The sequence below is a fragment of the Lycium ferocissimum genome, chromosome 3, assembly GCF_029784015.1.
Source record: "Lycium ferocissimum isolate CSIRO_LF1 chromosome 3, AGI_CSIRO_Lferr_CH_V1, whole genome shotgun sequence".
Classification (NCBI taxonomy): Eukaryota; Viridiplantae; Streptophyta; class Magnoliopsida; order Solanales; family Solanaceae; genus Lycium; species Lycium ferocissimum.
Window position 1 is genome coordinate 68,996,750 of NC_081344.1, and position 19,782 is coordinate 69,016,531.

The 19,782-nt window shown below is 34.3% G+C and overlaps 1 protein-coding gene across 2 annotated transcripts; it reads left to right on the forward strand.

Annotated features, from left to right (window-relative positions):
* Positions 1-10,856: 10,856 nt before the first annotated feature.
* Positions 10,857-19,331, forward strand: LOC132050556 (BRCA1-associated RING domain protein 1). 2 transcript variants are annotated; one of them, XM_059441853.1, is made up of 13 exons: positions 10,857-11,030; positions 12,698-12,751; positions 12,880-12,950; positions 13,715-13,810; positions 13,911-14,227; positions 14,642-14,959; positions 15,718-15,818; positions 16,426-16,612; positions 16,697-16,806; positions 16,984-17,074; positions 17,784-17,949; positions 18,469-18,587; positions 18,696-19,331. In XM_059441853.1, the coding sequence occupies exons 1-13, from the start codon at positions 10,939-10,941 to the stop codon at positions 19,038-19,040; spliced, it is 2,067 nt and encodes a 688-aa protein (XP_059297836.1). In that variant the 5' UTR covers positions 10,857-10,938; the 3' UTR covers positions 19,041-19,331. The 2 variants fall into 2 exon arrangements, with proteins under 2 accessions (XP_059297836.1, XP_059297837.1); XM_059441854.1 differs by having other exon boundaries at positions 13,911-14,215.
* The last annotated feature ends 451 nt before the right edge of the window (positions 19,332-19,782 follow it).

The following is a 19,782-nucleotide window of genomic DNA, read 5'->3' on the forward strand; positions in this document are numbered from 1 at the left end:
TTTAGAATTCTCACTGCTTAACTTCCAATTTGCCTCTGAACATGGAATGAAATGTGAATAACTTGTCCTCCTCTCTTTGAAAGAAGGGGCGCTTCCGGTTTTGTCGGTGCTTGAGACAATTTTGGCTTCTCCATATTTATATCTCTAGAGTCAATAATTTTATACGAGGAACTACTGCCGGTACTTTTCAGTTCTGTTGAGGTCCATCCTGCAAAGGTACTCAACGTGTTTCAATACTCTGCTTATAGAATCAGTTGGCCTTGTCCTTATATAGATGTGCTGATCCTTCTTGTTTGATGTATATTGTAAGGATTTTTTTTTTCTTTGTATATTGTAAGATCTTTCGTGTGAATACACAAGTTGTGTGATCTGGGTATCTGTGTAGCTCAAAAATTCTCAAGGTGGAGGACAAGGAGGTGCTACTAATTTTTTCTATAACGGTGGTGTTCGGATCAAGCGCGCACTTTAATTATTCCATTTGGTGTTTGTTACATTTACCAGCACAAGTGCTTATTATGAAAGAGGACCATTAATATATGGCAGCTATTTGTTTTATGACGCACTTGCGCACACTTGACTACATGTTGGATACCTGTTACTTCCACTAGCACAAGTATCGGATAACCCTATATACCAATGTTTGGGCAGATTGAAAAAAATCACCAAACACTTCATCTCTACCGGAAGTTAACTCTAGCATTCCTAGGCTTTCAATGTAGGCTCGGTCATGTCCGGTCTCAGTGTGGTTGATCATCCTCTCGGACAACTATGGATTGTCACCTTGGTAAGCTATTGCCTCACCAACTAGCTAATCAGACACGAGCTCTTCCTGGGCAGATTCGTCCTTTTGCTCCTCAGTCTACGGGGTATTAGTAGCCGCTTCCGGCCAGCGTAATTAACCGTCGGGTCACACCCTAGGTGTCCAAATATGGCAGCTTTATTATTGGTGGCCTTGTATAAACCTGCCGTACACAAACAGAACTGACGTTTGCTAACTAATCAAATTACCTCAATAGTGCATTTTGAACAATGGGATATAAATATAATAAAGGGCAGATAGAGTGAATAATTTCTGTTTCCTGTCAATAGAAACAGCTGAACTAGCAAAGCCAATGCATTTCCTGGAAACTTTCAAAATAGTCCTGAATACAGATTCTACTGTTCGGGCTTCTTCTCGTTCTTCTTTAGCACCTACAGCAGAGATTAGATGTCCATGATCCTTTAAAAGGGATTGCGCTTTTAGATCCTTACGAAACCCCATTCTCTTAATACCATTATTCCTGTTTCATCCCAAGCTATCTAACTTGAACTCGTTGTGCTGTACTCGCGAGAAAAGGAAGGCAACTAGCTTATACTTTAACTGGCCCAAGTCACAAGCTCTCAAGGAATGAAATATTATCAAACACCATTCACTATTTTGGATAGTGTTATGGTTCTATCTTTTTTCTTAGCAACTGACATTCAAGATTTTCATGTAATTGTATGTATTATTTTCTCGATCACATGTGGTGTTCGTCAATATCTTTTATGACCAGGCACTGCCATTTTGTAGACATTCGGTGTATTCCTGGTCTGGATACATGAACCTTTAAGATAAACTATATCAGAATACAAACAAAGGATACTAATAACTTTACAGATTAATGAGCTTGCATGGGACAAACTGACTATCAAAAGCCTAATTTTAAGAGCTCCAACTAAATCATCAAACGTTCCATTAGCTCAGACCAATAGAAAATAGAACAACCAATACATTCTCTATTCACAAGATCATTTCCCCCCACACTAGGATAAAAGTTGGACTATCATCACATAGAGCACGACTTGCTTGGGATTGAGGCATAGTTGTTGTTATAATACTATCACACTGAGGTCAGTATTCACCATATGTTTTCGCGGCGCCTCACATTCCGTGTCCGGTCATTATATCTGGGGCTGTCTTGAGCTCACTGGGGCACTGGCTCCACTCTCCTTTGTCTTTCAGGTGACCTTTGAACTATCTGTCCGATCACAAATAGCTCAGCTGGCAATCATCAGATTAGAGAAGATGTTAGGGATGCAAATCTCGGAACATGTTTAATATTTTCAAAGTCCTTGTTCCAATTGCAGCAAACCATGTCTAGTACTCTTATTTGTCGGGCCATACGCCAAAATACTCAAGAAAAGAACCAAATGTGCTACAAACATTTGCACGTAAAGTACTAGAAGCTGATATTTACTTCCTACATAGAAAAAATAATTGAGGAGACACAGACAGGTAATCATGATTGCTAACATACTGCTAATAGAATCTCGTTTGTTGTCAGTTTTTATTTGTTTATAGATCATCCATGGCCGGCTCAATGCCTAGGCAAGTAAGGCAATTGGAAGCCCCAAATTTCACCAAGAATAAGTTATGTGTTAATTTTTTCTTAAAGAAAATTGATCATTTACGATAAAAAGCACAATATTTTTATAAATTTATATTATTTTATTCTCTTTAACCATTTTCAAATTAAAGAGATCAAAAAAATGTTATTTTGCCTTCTTACATTACGTCTGCTAACACTCACATTATTTCCTTCTTTTAACTCTTTTTTTGTATTCTCTTTCTTCAAATCTCTGATAAGTTAGAGTAATACTCTGTCAAAATAAGAGTCAAATAGTCAACAATCAAATGTTGAACAAAGTGAATTGTAGTTCTTTTTTGTTCCTTCGTAGGTTTTCAAGCATTGCAACAAGTATATTAAAGTGGGGCATACCAAGTTATCAACTTCTTGAATCAAATTCTATCATTCTAACTCTATTATTTTTATCTAAAATTTGTCAACCTATTATTGATAGAATTATTTAACAGTTACTGTAATGATTGTCTCAGTGGAAGGATGTTTCACTAACACTGAAAAAGATAGAATCTCACCTAAAATTAACAATTGAAAAACAAATCATTCAAAGAAATCGAAAAATTATTAAGTAATAATTTTGCATCTAAGAAAAGTTAGAAAATAAATTTCAAATAAAATATCTATGAAGTTTGCTTAGGTATTTGGCCTCTAATTAAAGTTTTGCCTTAGGTCTCCAATTATGTTGAGCCACCCCTAAGATCATCAGTCTTATGACAAAATTGCAAGAACTGAAAATGAGGAAAACAACAAAATGCAAGCATTTTCTGCTGTAGTTCCATCATACTAAAGGTCTATCACCATGATGGTTCTCGGAAGGATTATACACTGTGGAGAAACAATTAAACACAAGTACTCAGATAGCGAGGAGTTTCTTCACCTCTATGATAAGAAAATCTGACGCTTCTGCGGTTGTTTTTACGTGCAGAAACACAGTACATCATCAGTAAGCAGCCTACTATTTTCATTGGTTAAGTAATCAATGATTTCCAGGAGAGTTCAGTTAGAAGTATTACACTTGGAGACCAGGGTTCAAATCCCAACCGAGATGAAAATACTAGGCGATACTAGTTTTGGATCCACAATAGCATGCAGGGTAAAGAGAGTTGAATAATGAGACAGAGACCAGAACAATTAGGAGTAAAACAATTGTAATAACTTTTTAATAATCAGACTGTAGGATTTACAAGGAATTTATACAAAGAAAAGAGTCCTAATTAACTCATGATTTCTAGCTAATGACCGTTAGTCATTAATAGGAAATTCCTGATTTTGGGGAGATTCCTGATTTAGGGCTGCTAATTAAGGATAACTTAGGCTGATAAATAAGGATAATTAACCCCAGGTTAGTCATTAATAGGAAATCCCTGATTTTGGGGAGATTCCTGATTTAGGGCTGCTAATTAAGGATAACTTAGGCTGATAAATGAGGATAATTAACCCCAGGCGCCAGCCGCCCAGCCCATTCACTAAAAAAAAAAAAGACTTTTAATGACGACTAAAAGTCGCCACAAAAGATCGGAAAGTCGTCACTAAAAGGTTCGCTGCTGCAAAAAAATGGTACTAAAGTCGCCACTAAAGATCAACGAAAAAAATTGAGCCTTCAAAACTGTATCATTGTTGTATAGAATATGTATCACTACTGTATATGTATAGAAAAAATATATAATATGTGTATAATTGGTAAGTATACATTAATTATATATTTATTAAAAAGAAATTATACATTTATTATACACAAATTATACAACAATGATATATTTTCTATACATATGCTTTAGGAATACATATTCTATACGACAATGATACAATTTCTATATGTGTGACACGTTTTTCTATACATATACAGTAGTGATACATATTCTATACAACAATAATACAGTTTCTATACGCATGATACATATTCTATACAAGAATGCTACAGTTTATATACATATGCTGGAATTAGTTGAAAAATTGTTAGAAAATGGAATTGTTGTGAAAAGGCTAAAAAATGACCTTTAAGATTCATGGGTCACCGGGAATAGTTTCACCCGGGTGGCCATTTGTGTCCTTATCCCTTTTTTTTTTTTTTTTTTATAACCGTAAATTCCTTAGGCCCTGTGGCGCACAGTTTGGGAGTCGGTAGATATGGGCCCGTCTCTATCCTTCTTCACATAGATGTCTGTAACAAAGCTTCGAATCCTTGACGTGCGCCTAACCTACACATCATAAGTTGCACTCTTACTACTAGACCAAAGCCGTGGGGCTACTCTGCAACTATTGATTTGTAATTGTGGATTTGCATGTTCTTTTTCTGTAAAAAGAAAAGATGTTTGTCTGGAGATTGCGAATTCTAATTTACTAGTTCTCCTCTAATTTGGTTTAATTAGTGAAGAAGAGGCCAAGAAGAAGATATACAGTGTTTCATGTGAAAGATACTTCGGGTTTGGATGTGAGATTGATGAGGAGACATCGAATAAGCTTGAAGGTTAGTGTTTGGATCAATTTAATGATTCCATAAGTGAGACTTTAATTATGCTAGTCGCAATGTTTCTTAAAAACCGTGTTCTTTGAAATCTATACAGGTTTGCCTGGTGTTCTCTTTGTCCTAGTAGATTCCTATGTCGATCCAGAGAACAAGGATTATGGAGGTACATCTTTTCCCTATAACCTTCATGTCTTAAGAAGCAAAAGAGGGGCTCTTTTTGTAATTTGAATCTGTTCTTTCGACCTTAGTGGTAACTCCTACTTGACTCAGTATTCCCTTTGTTAATCATCCTTATTTATCAGCCTAAGTTATCCTTAATTAGCAGCCCTAAATCAGGAATCTCCCCGAAATCAGGGATTTCCTATTAATGGCTAACTGTCATTAGCTAGAAATCAGGAGTTAATTAGGACTCCTTTCTTTGTATAAATTCCTTGTAAATCCTACAGTCTGATTATTAAAAAGTTATTACAATTCTTTTACTCCTAATTGTTCTGGTCTCTATCTGTTTATTCGACTTGGTATCAAGAGCCACGTTATTTTCTTTCTCTCCGAGTTAGAATTTTTTTTCTTTTCTTCTCTAGAAAATCTGTTTGATTCCTCTTTGGCTCAAATTCTTGATCCATATCCGTCACTCACCTAGTTATCTTCGAATTTGTTTGTGACTCCCTTCAACTCCATTCTTTTTCCTTTTTTAATCAGCCTCGGGATGGATTCACGAGATACGTTGTCAACAAAATTTGACGAACATAACTTTCCGATCTGGAAGTTCCATTTCAAAGCTTTCATTAGAAGCAAGGGCCTCCTTGGTATTCTGGATGGCTCAAAGGGTGTACCAACAGAAGACAAAGAAAAAGAAGTTTGGGAGGCTGACAATGGAAAAATCATCACATGGCTTATCAATTCTGTCTCTGTTGAATATAGCTATGGAACTGACATCTTTTGAGAAAACATCAGAAATGTGAAGTCATCTACATACCCTCGGTAACCAACAGAATCTGGGCAGAGAATTCTAATTGGAACGACTACTAGCAGAATCAACACAAGGTGAGAAAAATGCTCGTTCTTTCTATTCTGGATTACTGACATTATGGGCAGAGCAAGATCAAGTTTTGGTGCCTCTATTCCTGCGACTGGATTGAAGGATTTCATGGCTACTATGAAGAGGACAAGGACTGTTCAATTTATAATGAAACTCAGATCTAAGTTCGAGCCTTTGTGTGCCACTATTCTTAACCGGGAAAACCTACTAGCTTTGGATATGGTAGTTTATGAAGTTCTTCGTGAAGAAACTCAGTTGGTTCTCAATCTTCTATAGAGAATTCCATTTCCATGGACACTGCCATGGCTGCATACAGAAGTTCTTCCTCCTCAGGCAACTCCAACAAGGCAGTTCAGTGCTATCATTGTAAAGAAACAGGGCATGTCATCTCTCATTGCAAAAAAAAAAAAAGGAATTATTGCAACTATTGTAAGAAGGATGGTCACATTATTCTGAAATGTTGTAAGAAATCTGATCCGGGCAAACGCTCAACTCCTCATAAAGCCTTTCAGGCAATGGCAAGGAATGTTTATACACAACGAGCACCGGACACAAAGACACATCAAGCACTCGCCTTGCTCGATCGCAATGATATTTATAAGATGATACAAGAATCATTGGTGGCTGCTCTTCCTAATGCAATCTCTACAGTTCTAACTGCTACGTACCTCGGTAAGAATAAAATTTCGGATTCAATGGTATGGCATATTGATTCCGCTGCATCTAACCACATGACAGAAAATCCAAAACTTTTTTCTGATTTATCTAAAACACATTCTCCACATGAAATTGTTACAACAAATGGTCATGTTTTATCTGCATTAGGCATTGGCTCCATTAAACCATTTTCAAAAGTTCTTTGTGTACCAAAACTTACGGCAAATCTTTTATCTGTCGGACAACTTGTAGAACAAAAATTTTTGGTTATTTTTTCTCCTAATGGCTGTGTTATTCAGAACATATTGATAGGGGAAACGATAGCTAGGGGGCATAAAGTTGGCAGGCTGTTTCTTTTTCAATCTTCGGACACCAAACTTCATCAATGTTTTCTTTCAACTTCAAATAAAGATATTGAGTTTTCAAATAAAATGTGGAACTTATTGCATCTCCGTTTAGGCCATCCATACGCTTCTCGTTTAAAATTCATGTTGAAATCTTGTAATTTGTTGTGTAAACGCTCACTGATTTTTTCCTCTACATTAACTTGTGAGAGTTGTGCAAGATCAAAGAGTCATAAGCTTCCATTTCAATTAAGCAATACTATTTATTCTACTCCTTTTGATTTAATTCATAGCGATGCTTGGGGACCTTCTCCAATTATATCTCGTTTGGGGTATAAGTATTTTATCTTATTCATTGATCGTGCATCTCGTTATACATGGGTTTTCTTTTTGAAACACAAATTTGAGGTACAAAACATTGTCAAAAACTTTTATAATCTTATAGAAACGCAGTTTGAGAAAAAGATCAAGATTTTTCATTTAGATTCGGGAGGGGAGTATGTCAATACAAACCTCACTAATTTTTTTCAAGAAAAAGGAATTATTCATCAACGTTCTTGCCCCTATACACCTGAACAAAATGGTGTGGCGGAGTGTAAGAATAGACATGTTGTTAAAACTGCCTTAGCTCTTCTTGATACTTCAAATGTTCAAAAAATTTTGAGCTGAAGCAATCCAAACATCTATTTATCTTATAAATAGATAATCATCTTCAGCCATGAAACAAAATTGCCCTTATTTTATTCTTTAAAAAAAAATCCCGACTATTCGCATCTTAAAGTATTTGGTTGTCTATGTTTTGTTCTTCTTGAAGATCATGAATGTCATAAATTATCTTCAAAAGCTATTAAATTTTTTTTTTTTTGGGATACAATGATATTCAAAAAGGGTATTTGTGTTATGATTCAACACGTTGTTTATTGAGAATTTATCGACATGTTATCTTCTTTGAGAATTCTTTTAGTTATGCTAACAAAGACTCACAATCTTCTACTTTATCCTTTTTGAAAAAGTTTTCTACTCGTGATTCAACCTGCTATAGCAACCTAGCCATTTTGTCATACCTTCTACTTTGATCCTTTTTTTGATAATGATACTACTTCGGTAAACACTAATCCTTTACCTCACCAACCTGACACACATAACATATCTAATTTTTACAACAATATGCCATTTATTATTTTTAATATTCAAATATCGGAGAAGGATTTTTGCAAGTTCAATAAGGTTATTAATACAACCAATCAATCATCTCTTGCTTAGTAGCACCTTCACCTCCAGGTTTATCAATAACTATAATGATAATCACACCCCTGAAATAGCGAAGCCATCTCAGTAGGTGGCCGGTCTCAGTAGTTCAACCTGAAAATTAGGGGCGAGTATGCAGACCGGTTAGCTTTGCATAGGATAGTGCCGACCCGGATGGAATGGAGACTTGACCAGGATGGAATTGTATTGCATACGACTTGCCAGTTAGCTTGGCATGCGATAGTGCCGATCCGACCCGAATTTGGGGACCCGACCCGAAATGAATGGGGATTTGAGTGACGGCGGAAGGTTGCCGAAAGGACGGTTATCTCGCCGGCGATGAGAGATACAGTGGTCGACGGGAAGGGTGTGGGGGAGCCGACCATTGTTGCAGCTTTTGTAGTGAGCATTGTGGTGGGAGAAAGAGGATAAGGGGAGGGTATATTGGTAAGTGTCAAATATTTAGATTGTATATACGGTATGCAGGTATAGTTTTAAAAATTTATGAAATAAAATAATTGTATTTACTAAAGTAACTTCTGGTAGACCTCTTTCACGCGATTTCAAATGATACAAACTGATAGCCATTTGATACCATACCTGCCTGATATTCGATACAACTGAGCTGTGACACATGCTTAGTACAACTCTTTCACTGATACAATTAATACCCGCATGATACGGTTATTTCACTTATACGACTAATGGTATTCTCCTAAAATCTAATAAACAAAGTATGCTAAAACATGATAAAAAATGCTCACTTTTAGTGATTTTAAGGGACCAAAATTGTTTAGAAGTATATTTAAGAGACTACTTTGAACTTACCTTAAACATAAAAAGGGCAAGCTAGGTCAAGACCTGCTTAAATGGATCATATTCCATTCGTATGGTCGAGAAAGGAAGAGAACTGAATTCTGCCTTTTTATTACATTTACGTTATATTACGGAGAATTCCATTCTCATCATGATCGATAATGTTCTTGCGTAGTGCCTGGCTTACTTTGCAAACTAAAGCTAGCATACTAAGGAAGTTTACTTTCTCATTTTGAAAGAAGAAGGCGAATGCATTTTTTCTCGATTGCACGATCTAGCCAGTGAGCCAGCAACCCCCCTTACTCACCTCAGCATCTATAAAAATAAAATAAAAATCTCTTTCTCTTTTTCATTTCATAGTAATAAGGTAAGTATCGAGCTCTCGATCCAGAGCTATTGCTTGAAGAATCAACTGAGTTCAGAAAGCCGCGTTAAGACGTTGGGATATTTTTTTTAAAAAAAACTTTAAACTTGAAATTCTTCTACAATGAAAGTTGAGAAAATTATAAAAACGATCCTTATGTTTGAGGTAGGTTTAAGATAGTTCTTAAATATACTTCTGAGCATTTTTGGTCCTTTAAATTTAGCAAAAAAGTGAATATTTTTAGTCTCCACCAAATATTTTACGAATTTTGATTATTAAATTTAACGACAATTGCAAATGTTTTATTTGTGTAGAAATACTATTAAAGTCCTGTTAAATCTCAAAAATTACAGAATCAAAAACTATATTAGGCACCTCAAAAATAGTAGACACTGCAAATATTACACCTCCAAATAAGTTCCGGTTAAATCTAGCATTAGAGTTTGCATTTGATGGAGACCTAAAAGTATTACTTTGCTAACTTAAGTACTTCTTCACACTTACTCCAAACTTAAGTGGCCATTCCTGTAATTTTCTCATGCAAAGATATATTAATTGGGCCAGGCTAAAACAGCCCATACAAAAAAAGCGGGAGTCAAAGTACTGAATACCACAGAAAAGTTGTTGCAAAATATATTGTCTCCTTAAATATTAAGCAAACTACTACCTCCGTCCCCTAATAAGTGTCACCTTAGCCAATTTTTTTATCCCATAATAAGTGTCATCTTAGAAACCAAGGCATAAATTGATTAGTTTTTTCCAATTTTACCATTAAACAATAAAGTAACATCTAAATGATGATTGGAAAAGCCACATAGTAACTTGGTATTGTTGGATTTCCAATGTCAAAATGCTTACTTCTTGTGCATGGTCTAATCAAGAGGTAAAAGTAATTTATTTTTATTATATAGGGATAATTTGATAAACTTCACATTGCATTATTGGTTTCTTAATATTCGTGTTTTTGGCTAATGTGACACTTATTATGGGACGGGGGGAGTATATTTTACCAAAATTCTCCTCGAATCTAACTAAATTTTGCAGTTAGATTTATTGTGAACTGCAGGAAAACAAATTGATGAGCAACACGACAAGAGTCTCGTCAAATCTAAAAAATTGCAATACAAAAAACTGCATTAGACACCTAAAAATTAAAAATTAACCAAAAACATAGCAAACACTATAGGAACTACACCTCCAAAGAAATTTTTGTTAGATCCTTCCCCCCCCCCCCCCACTCCCGCTAAATCTACAACAACAATAACATACTCAATATAATACAAAACAAATAAAATAACAGATAGTAATAAACACTGAAGAATGAAGCGACCAAAAGTGCTCACTCTAGTAAAAAAAGTTAAAAACCAGTTTAAACCTATTTCAAACTCAAGGGATCATTTTGTCATTTTACTCATTCTAAACCCATACAAAATAGCGGGAGATAAGATAGCGCGCGAAAGTTCAAAGTTTATACCGCCAAAATTTAACAAACTCCAAATGTTCGTAGCTTATTATATACACATAATACTAAATTATATTTCAACATTCTTATTAGGTTATTTTTCTCTCAAAATTTTCATTTTTCAACTCTGTATTCAGCTTAAAAATTTGTTGAAAGAATGGCAGTGGAGACTCAAAATATTGCTAGGTTACTAAATCCATTGGCATTTCATATACAGAAATTGGGTCTTGAACTCAAATGCCCCCTTTGGTATCTTCTCTTTTATTTCATTTGGGTCTTTTTAATTTTTTTTTTCCTGTTAGAGACTCGTAAACCAGACCCCACTTGTGGAATTATACTGGATATGTTGTTGTTGTTGTTGTTGTTAGAGATTTGTAGAGGGAAAATAACACCCTATGTCTATTTGGAGAAAATATTTACCCAAAAATGGCCTATATTTTAATATTACCCAAAATGAACTTTTTATACATATACATTGTTTATGGTAAGTGTATAATGTTGTATATCATGTGTATAAACATAGTTGAAAAAAAAAAGTTGGCTATGCGGATGTAAATTTAAAATATGGCTAACTTTCAAGAATGGTAGGAGAGACTCAAAATACCTTTTATTTCATTTGTTGTTAGAGATTCGTAAAGGGAAAATAACACTCTATGTCTATTTGGAGAAAATATTTACCTGAAATGGCCCATATTTTTAATATTACCCAAAATGACACTTTTATATCTTAAAGTGTATAATGTTGTATATCATGTGTACAAACATTGTTGGAAAAAAAAAGTTGGCTATGTGGATGTAATATTTTATGTTGGATTGTATATTATTGAAATTATTTCATAAAACCATTTACTTTTATAGAACTAATTTACCTAAAAGATAAATTTTAGTATGTTCTTGTTTCTCCCTAAAATCAATGTACATTTTGATTCATGTGGGTTGTTTTAATTTCTTGTTATAGATTTGTAGAAACTTCAGTTTTAAAGAACTAATTTACCAAAAAGATGATTTTTTTTAAATGGAATAAAATGGACCTAATAAAGGAAATGAATGTAGATAGTTTCATTTGGGTTGTTTTCTTTTTTGTTGAATATTTGTAAAACCTTTAGTTTTAAAGAACTAATTTACCTATAAGATGAAATTTTCTGGAATAAAATGGACCCAACTGTAATTTTTTTTTTTGAAGAAAATGGATCCAACTGTAAAAATATAAACTTCTATTTCTTAAAAATTGAATAAAATGGACCCAATAAAGGAAATGTAGATTGTTTCATTTGTGTTTTTTTTTTTTTTTTTTTTTTTTTTTTTAAATTTTTTGTTGTTGTTGTTGGAGATGAATTTTGTATAGAATAAAATGGATACAACTGTAAAAGTTAATTTTTAAATTGAATAAAATGGACCAATAGAGGAAATGAGTGTAGATTGTTTTCCTTTTTTTGTTGAATATTTGTAGAACCTTTAGTTTTAAAGAACTATGTACCTAAAAGATGAATTTTTTATGGAATAAAGTGGACCCAACTGTAAAAATTGAACTGTTTTTATTGATAAAATGGACATAATAGAGGAAATGAAGTAGTTTGTTTCATTTGGGTCATTTTCTTTTTGTTGAACCTTTAGTTTTAAAGAACTAATTTACCTAAAACATGAAATTTTTATGGAATGAAATGTACCCAACTGTATAAGATTTAACATTTGTTATTGAATAAAATGGACCAATAGAGGAAATGGATGTAGATTGTTTTATTTGGGTAGTTTTCTTTTAATTTGCCTAAAACATGAAATTTTAATGGAATAAAATGGACCCAACTATAAAAATATTTTTTTTATTGAATAAAATGGACCCAATAGAGGATTTGATTCATTGATTGATATTTTTCTTTTGTTTACTGATATGGGGTTTTTTTCTTCTGATTTTACAGCTTAAACTTGCTGACAAAACCTACATTGCTTCCTTGTGACCATATTTTCTGCAAGTAAGTTATCATTTTTGGGCTTCTTGGAATTGAATTTTCTGTGTGGTATTTCATATTTGCTTGAAATTTGGGTTCAATTTATTTTTTTTGATTGCCTAAAGATTTTAAATTTAATGGTTTTGGTGCAGCTTTTGTGTTCCAAGATCAACCCAAGTTCAATGTGAATGCCCTGTATGCAAACATCAATATGTTGATCAAGGTATTGTTATATGGTTTTGTAACATTGTTTTTGTTGCCCATTTTATGTTTTCAAGTTCTGCTGTGAGATACTCATTATAAAGAAGAATTACTCCCTCAATGTTGTTACTCATGTAAACTGTTGCAGACCAAACATAAATTTATAACAAAATGTTTCTGTTGTAATTGTTTAAGTTTTAGGATGTGTTTGGTATGAAGTAAAATGTTTTTTCTCGAAAATATTTTCTTGAAAAATAAGTGTTTTTCTTACTTATTTTATGGTGTTTGGTAAGTAAGCAGAAAATACTGTTTCAAAAGCATTAATATAAATTCTAGTCAAATGCTGTAGAGATGGGGGTAGGGGGTCGGAGCGTGGGGGTAGTGGATGTGGGGGCTATGGGTGGTTGGGGTGGAATTGGATGTGTTTGATGATAGAGAGGAATGAATTTCAACTTATGAAGCTTGTTTTCCCTACTTCTATTAGGGAAGTCATTTTCTTCATTTTAAGGAACTAATTTTCCTAGAGAATGTTTTCCAACAATTTTGACTAACCAAACATAGGAAAATGGGAAAATAGTTTCTTGAACATGTTTTCCTCCATACCAAACACAACCTTAGATGAGGTGTTCAACACAAAGAAAGCTGTATAAATTTAAAATGCTATGTATTTTTCTTGAATGAATCATGATTTTAGCACGTGAAGAGATAAGTTCTTTCTGTTTATAAAGTTTCTTAGATTTTGTGAAGGAAATGATTTAATGTTTTGCGTTTGTTGCGATGGTGCAGAAATAAGGGCAGTGCCTCATATGGAGAGTATGATAGCCATATTCAGAAGCTTAGATGCTACTTTCAATGCTAAAGTCTTTCAGTTGCAATCTCCCGGTAATCTATCTCAATACATCAACATTTTTTTGTTTTGTTTTTTTATTGCTAATAAAGTACAGTACTACTCACACACAATATAATTGGCTTAATGCACCAGATGCTGGAAGATCACTAGAGCAGTCTCCCGTTTCTGTTAACGCTGATGACAAATCAAGAAATGAGCGATCTGTCAAAGCCATAGTAAGCAGCAATGATCCAAACAAGGAAATTAATAGGCACAATGGACATGGAATGCCTTGGAATGTTGTGAATCATTTGAGTCACTTTCCTTCTTCTGACATGAAGGCAGACTTTAAAAGTGCAGAGGAAATAGATTTGAATCAATTGCAACAGCAGTCACCCGGCAGCTCTCATTCATCCGATAACAACAAAGAGATAGTTAAAGAGATCAGTGAACTGAGAGTAAGAAATACTGTAAGTTTCATAAATGTCTGTAATTTTGTATTGTAGAGAAGATATCTTTTTACCTTTACTCATCGTTGTGTTTCATCCTTTCCAAATGGAATATTAAGTGCCTTCTAACTTTAGTTTCTTTTTATTCTTGGGGTTGCTGAATATTTGCCTGAGGTTAGACTTAAATTAGAAAGGGCTTCCTGTAAAAAAGATGCACATCCTTCCTATTAAAGTTCTTAAACATATAGATATAATAAACAGTTTCTCCAAATAGCTAGATATATTTTTGCTTGGATAAATCCAGGGAAGTAGAGTAGCTAGTTATATATGATATTACGGTGAGAGATTATGGAAATGAATGCCTAAGGATTAGCACAACAAAATTAAGTTTCTTTATCAATTCTTATTGAATTAAACGAGCCTGTTTGTTTTCAGGATATAAAAAGTCATACTGCAAAGAGGCCTGTAGAAGGTAGCTCAGATGTGGTTCCATTTCTCAAAAAAGAAGATAGCTCAGATGTGGTTGAAGAAAGGGATGTGAAGAGGCAAAAGAAACTAAACTATGGATTGCCAGAGATGGCCTTGCAGAGTTATGATCATAATCACCAAAGAGAAATTATTGCTAACTCCGACCGCAACTTGATATGTAAATGGAGTGAATCTTCTTTTGTTGCTCATCCAAAAGAAGTTTCAGATCAACATCTTTTGGAAGGAAGTGTTTGTGCTTTCTGCCACAAATCTAAGATAACAGAGGTCAGATATCTGCTTTATACTATTCTAAAGGACAAACTGAAAATAGAATTTGCAGGTGTCTTGACAATATTTGGTTGAAGTTGAAAGAAAAAGAGTATTTGAAGTTGAAAAAGAATATCTGAAAGTTGGTTATATGAATATCCCTTGGGAAAAAAAGCTGAAGTTTTGTGAGCAAAAACTATTACTCCTGCTATCCCAATTTATGCGGCACTTTTCGGATTTCAAGAGTCAAACTTCTTAATTTTGACCATGAATTTAGACATAGAATGTTTGAATTTTTCGACATAAAATTTACATATTTGGAAAGTATGTAAAAAATACTGTTAGTCACAAATGATTAGCAATTCGAAATATTTAAAAAGCATATGAAAAATTGCGGTAAAAAAAATTTGCCTCATAAACTTGGACGGAGGGAGTATTTTATTTGAAAAACTTTGAACATTTCACTAGTATTTCAAATGTTGAAGTTCAGTGTTTGCAAGTAATGATGACCAAACCATTATTTGCAAATACTGAACATTAGTATTTGCAAATATTGAAACATTATTTATTTCCCAACATCAAATTTAATTTTTATTGAAACATGTTTATGCTCTTGATATAATCATTTCATGTCATCTTCTACTGCTATCATTCAGTAAATTTTTCATTCATATCCCCTAATATATTTGTCTTCCATTTATATACGTGGAAGTCATATTTGGGTACCATACTAATTCTGAGAATTTAACTTGTCTGCATCTGATTAATACCTGCAGGGAACTGGACCAATGCTGCACTATGCAAATGGAAGGGAGGTGGTGGGAGATGCTACTTCACTTTTAAAACCATTACCTGTGCATATGAAATGTATTGACTGGTATGCAGTTGACAATTTAGCTTTGATATTCCATTATCAGTAATGTTTATGGCACTGCAGCTCATAAAGAAAGCTCTAATTATGTGAGTAGATAGCGTTCTAATGGTTTGATTTCAGAACCATTCTTGAATTTCATCCTTTTTATAGAATGGTACTAGCCTTATTGATGGTTATCCATATTGAACGGGGGGTTTTATCCTTGCCAGCTTGCAACTGTTCAGTTAGAACCTAGAACTATATTGCCCTCTATTAGTAATGATTGAACATCATTCTCTTTTGCTTATGGAGCTAGTTCTTTTAAATGAAAGTATAATTGAAGTACTCCAAAGTTTCGGATTAAGCTTCCTAGGAACCACCTAGGTTACATCTGAAGGTTGTTTCTTTTGCGTGTATATCTATCAGTATACTAGATGTATTTTTAGTATTCACCTGAGATACATCCTGCAAATTTCTTCCATATTTACTTAGTTCTCCCCTAATTGTATTGCCTTCCAAAATTTAAAACTAGCCAGATTTCCATTAAATATTTGGATTTCTACAGTATTTAGCGCTCTAGACTACTCTCTTTTGCTTACAGGTCCGATTTCATGTTTAATTTCATTTGTAGGGCACCTCAAGTATATTATGATGGAGAGATCATAAAAAATTTGGAGGCTGAATTGGCAAGAGCTTCAAAACTCAAGTGTAGTGGCTGTGGCCTAAAGGGTGCAGCACTTGGCTGCCTCGTAAAGTCTTGCCGGAGAAGTTATCATTTGCCCTGTGCATATGAAATTCAGGATTGCCGTTGGGATTGTGTAAGTAAAGAGTTTTATCAAATTGAGCTCTATAAAGATTGTTTTTTTCTTGCTCTCCTTCAAAGTCTACATCTTTAATTGCAGGACAACTTTGTAATGTTGTGCCCGAGTCATAAATCTGTTAAATTTCCAAGTGAAAAGTCAAAGTCTAAGAAGCGTGCCAGTGTTGAAGCATGTCCAGAACCGGCTCCCATGTAAGAATATTCAATATTGATTTTTATCACCTAAACATCATCTTGGATCATTTTAAGATTTCTGATTACAATAACGTAGAAGACAGTTCCCTCCATGTCTCAGGCTCCTTTGTTTAAAGCTTATAACATAAACACATGATTTTCATTATTTAAATATAATGTTAAATGTGCATGCAGAACATCTGAGCGATTGAATTTTTGGGCAACATCGTCAAATGGACCCAAAGAATGGGTTCTATGCGGATCTGCTCTATCGTCAGAAGAGAAGGTTGGTCTCCTTCCTACCGTAAGAATGTTTTGTGCTTAGTTTCTTTCATATGCATGCAAAGTACAATGCATATATTTTATCAGAGGCAGAGGGATTTGAACTTTTTGAGTTTTAGGATAGCTACATCAGGTGTTAGTAACTGAGTTTTGAATTTAGTTTTTCTACATATTTAGTGAATTTTCTTAATACAAATACTTAGTTTGAACTGAAGCTACTGGGTTCCGCTGAACTTGTACGTCTGCTTCTAGCTCCGCCCTGTATTTTATGACAGTTTGATCAGTTATCTGAATATGGATCAGATTACTAGTATAATGATTAATGACATTTTATGAGCCATTGTTACCATTAGCAAGTTACCATGCAAAATCAACTTGTCTATGATAGCTCTGTCATTACTATGTATAAGCAAACAACTTTATTTTGATTATTACCAAATGCTGTTGACTTGATTTCTGTCAATATTAGCTTATTCTTCAGTCTTCTGTTAACTTTCACCCCTTCCATTTGCTGAATTAGCTAATTATCTATTTATTTCTTGCAATTTGGCTTTGTTATTTGTCCTTCCATCTGGGAGTTATACCTGTGGTGGAGTAAACTAATCCAATAAGTTTAGCTCTTTCAGTTTGGGAACTTGTTGGCTGAAAAACAAGATTAGAGTAGTCTACACAACAATATTGGTTATCCTAACTGTTCTTTGATCTTATTTCAGTATATGTTGGTCAAGTTTGCTAATATGTGCGGTGCAACTGTATGCAAGTCTTGGAACCCAAGTGTCACTCATGTCATTGCAGCAACAGATGAAAAGGGTGCATGCACCAGAACACTGAAGGTTCTCATGGCAATTTTGCGTGGAAAATGGATCCTAACAATTGATTGTAAGCTCTTTCTTCTTTTCGTCCTACATGGTTAAGTAGCTTTTTAGTTCATTTGATTATCCATTGTGGGAGAGGCATGTTGAATGGTCACAGAAGCACGATATGCAATAAAGTAAAACCAAGTGACACAAAATAAATGATGAAATAAATAAATTTAGCTCGACAACACAAAAACAGTAGTGTCTGGTATTTAGAGAGACTGAAGACTGCGAGAGGAAATGGGACTTTTTATGCATGTTCCAGAGATTCATAAGAATGCCAAGTTACTGAAATGGTGCTCTACAGCCTGAGCAGCATTAAATATGCCGTGTAGTTTCGGAATACAGTAATTCACATGGTTAGCAAAACGAATAATAAACTTAAGTAATTCTTACATTCTATTAGGGGAAGAACATGTCTTTATCGATGAATCATCCAACATGAACAGAGACAAGACAAAAAAAAAAAAAAAAAAGAACTTCCAACAATGGACAACTAGCATAATTTTCATGATGCTAATACAACTTTGCGTATTTGCAGGGATAAAAGCCTCCATTCAAGAAAATTGTCATGTGAATGAAGAACCTTATGAAGTTAGCCTGGACAATCATGGCTGTTTTGGGGGTCCCAAAGCTGGTAGACTTAGAGCTTCATCAAGTGTAAGTATTTTTTTTTTTTTTTACCCTTCTGGGACAAGAAATGCATTTATAATGCTGCTTGTGAACATGCTTTAGGTTGAAACTATTTTGCCTGATTTTCTTATGCAGGCACCTAAGCTCTTTGATGGTATCAAGTTTTATCTGAGTGGAGATTACGTCCCAGCTTACAAAGATGACCTGTTAGATCTAATTGAAAAGGCCGGAGGTTCCATTATTCACACTAAGGAACAGTTGATATGCCAGACCGGTGCTACGCAAGCAACTAACTCAGCTTGTCTAGTTGTTTATAACAGCGATCCTCCACGCAGTTGTGCATTTGGGGAAGAAAGCAACATTTTGCTGCAACGAAAAGCTAAGGCTGAAGAGCTGGCTAAACAAATCAGTTGTCAGGTCATTCAACATACATGGATTCTGGAGTCTATTGCTACGTGTAAATTGGTGCCTTTCTGCTGATCAACGGATAACTGAAAGGTTTACTGATATATTAGGAATGATCCTGCTACTTAACTTTATTCATTTGATAGATGAGGCTGTTTTATTGAATAGTGACATCAAAAGTGCAGGATTTTACTTCCTAGAGCTTTTGTGCTATAAAGTACCAAAACCAAAAGAGTAAAAAGTTATTTGATTGTAAGGTATAAACTTGTTTAGCTTGTGATGAGTTTAGAGAGTAACATTGTCAATGAGGATTCATGTAGTTGACTTAAACTTGTTATGAATTGAAGCGTAGTTGTTGAGTTGTAACCTTCTGTAGCTGGAAATTTATTTTTCTTCTTCGGTTGTGGACTCATCTTGCAAGCGCATACTCTTGCAACCAGGAGAAAAGTTGAAAAACTTCAAGACAAGAAAATGCATAGTAGTAGTTGAAATAAGACTATGAGACGGATTGATATTGTCCAAATCCAACACTTACTTTCTAGTTTTCTTGTACATTTGCATCAGAGATGAAAGCAGAAGATTGTATAAGGAAATTGCCAATTCCCAAGCTTAAGGTATGCAGTTTGGCAGTTCCGAAGTTTTTCATGTATTCTGGTTCATGATCACAGAAAAAACTCTAGTTTTACAATAACGATGCTTCAGTTCCAGACAGGTTGGAGCTAGCTATATGAATTCTTATTGAGCACGTTACATCATATAAATTCATTTCATGTCAACATTATGCAGATACAAACAAGTATTAAACAAAGAACAAGTA

Coding starts and splice junctions, on each gene's coding strand:
- LOC132050556 (XM_059441853.1), top strand. CDS start 10,939: ATGGCAGTGGAGACTCAAAATATTGCTAGGTTACTAAATCCATTGGCA. Junction 13,811..13,910: donor CTTTCAGTTGCAATCTCCCG/GTAATCTATCTC, acceptor TTAATGCACCAG/ATGCTGGAAGATCACTAGAG. Junction 17,950..18,468: donor ATGGATCCTAACAATTGATT/GTAAGCTCTTTC, acceptor GCGTATTTGCAG/GGATAAAAGCCTCCATTCAA.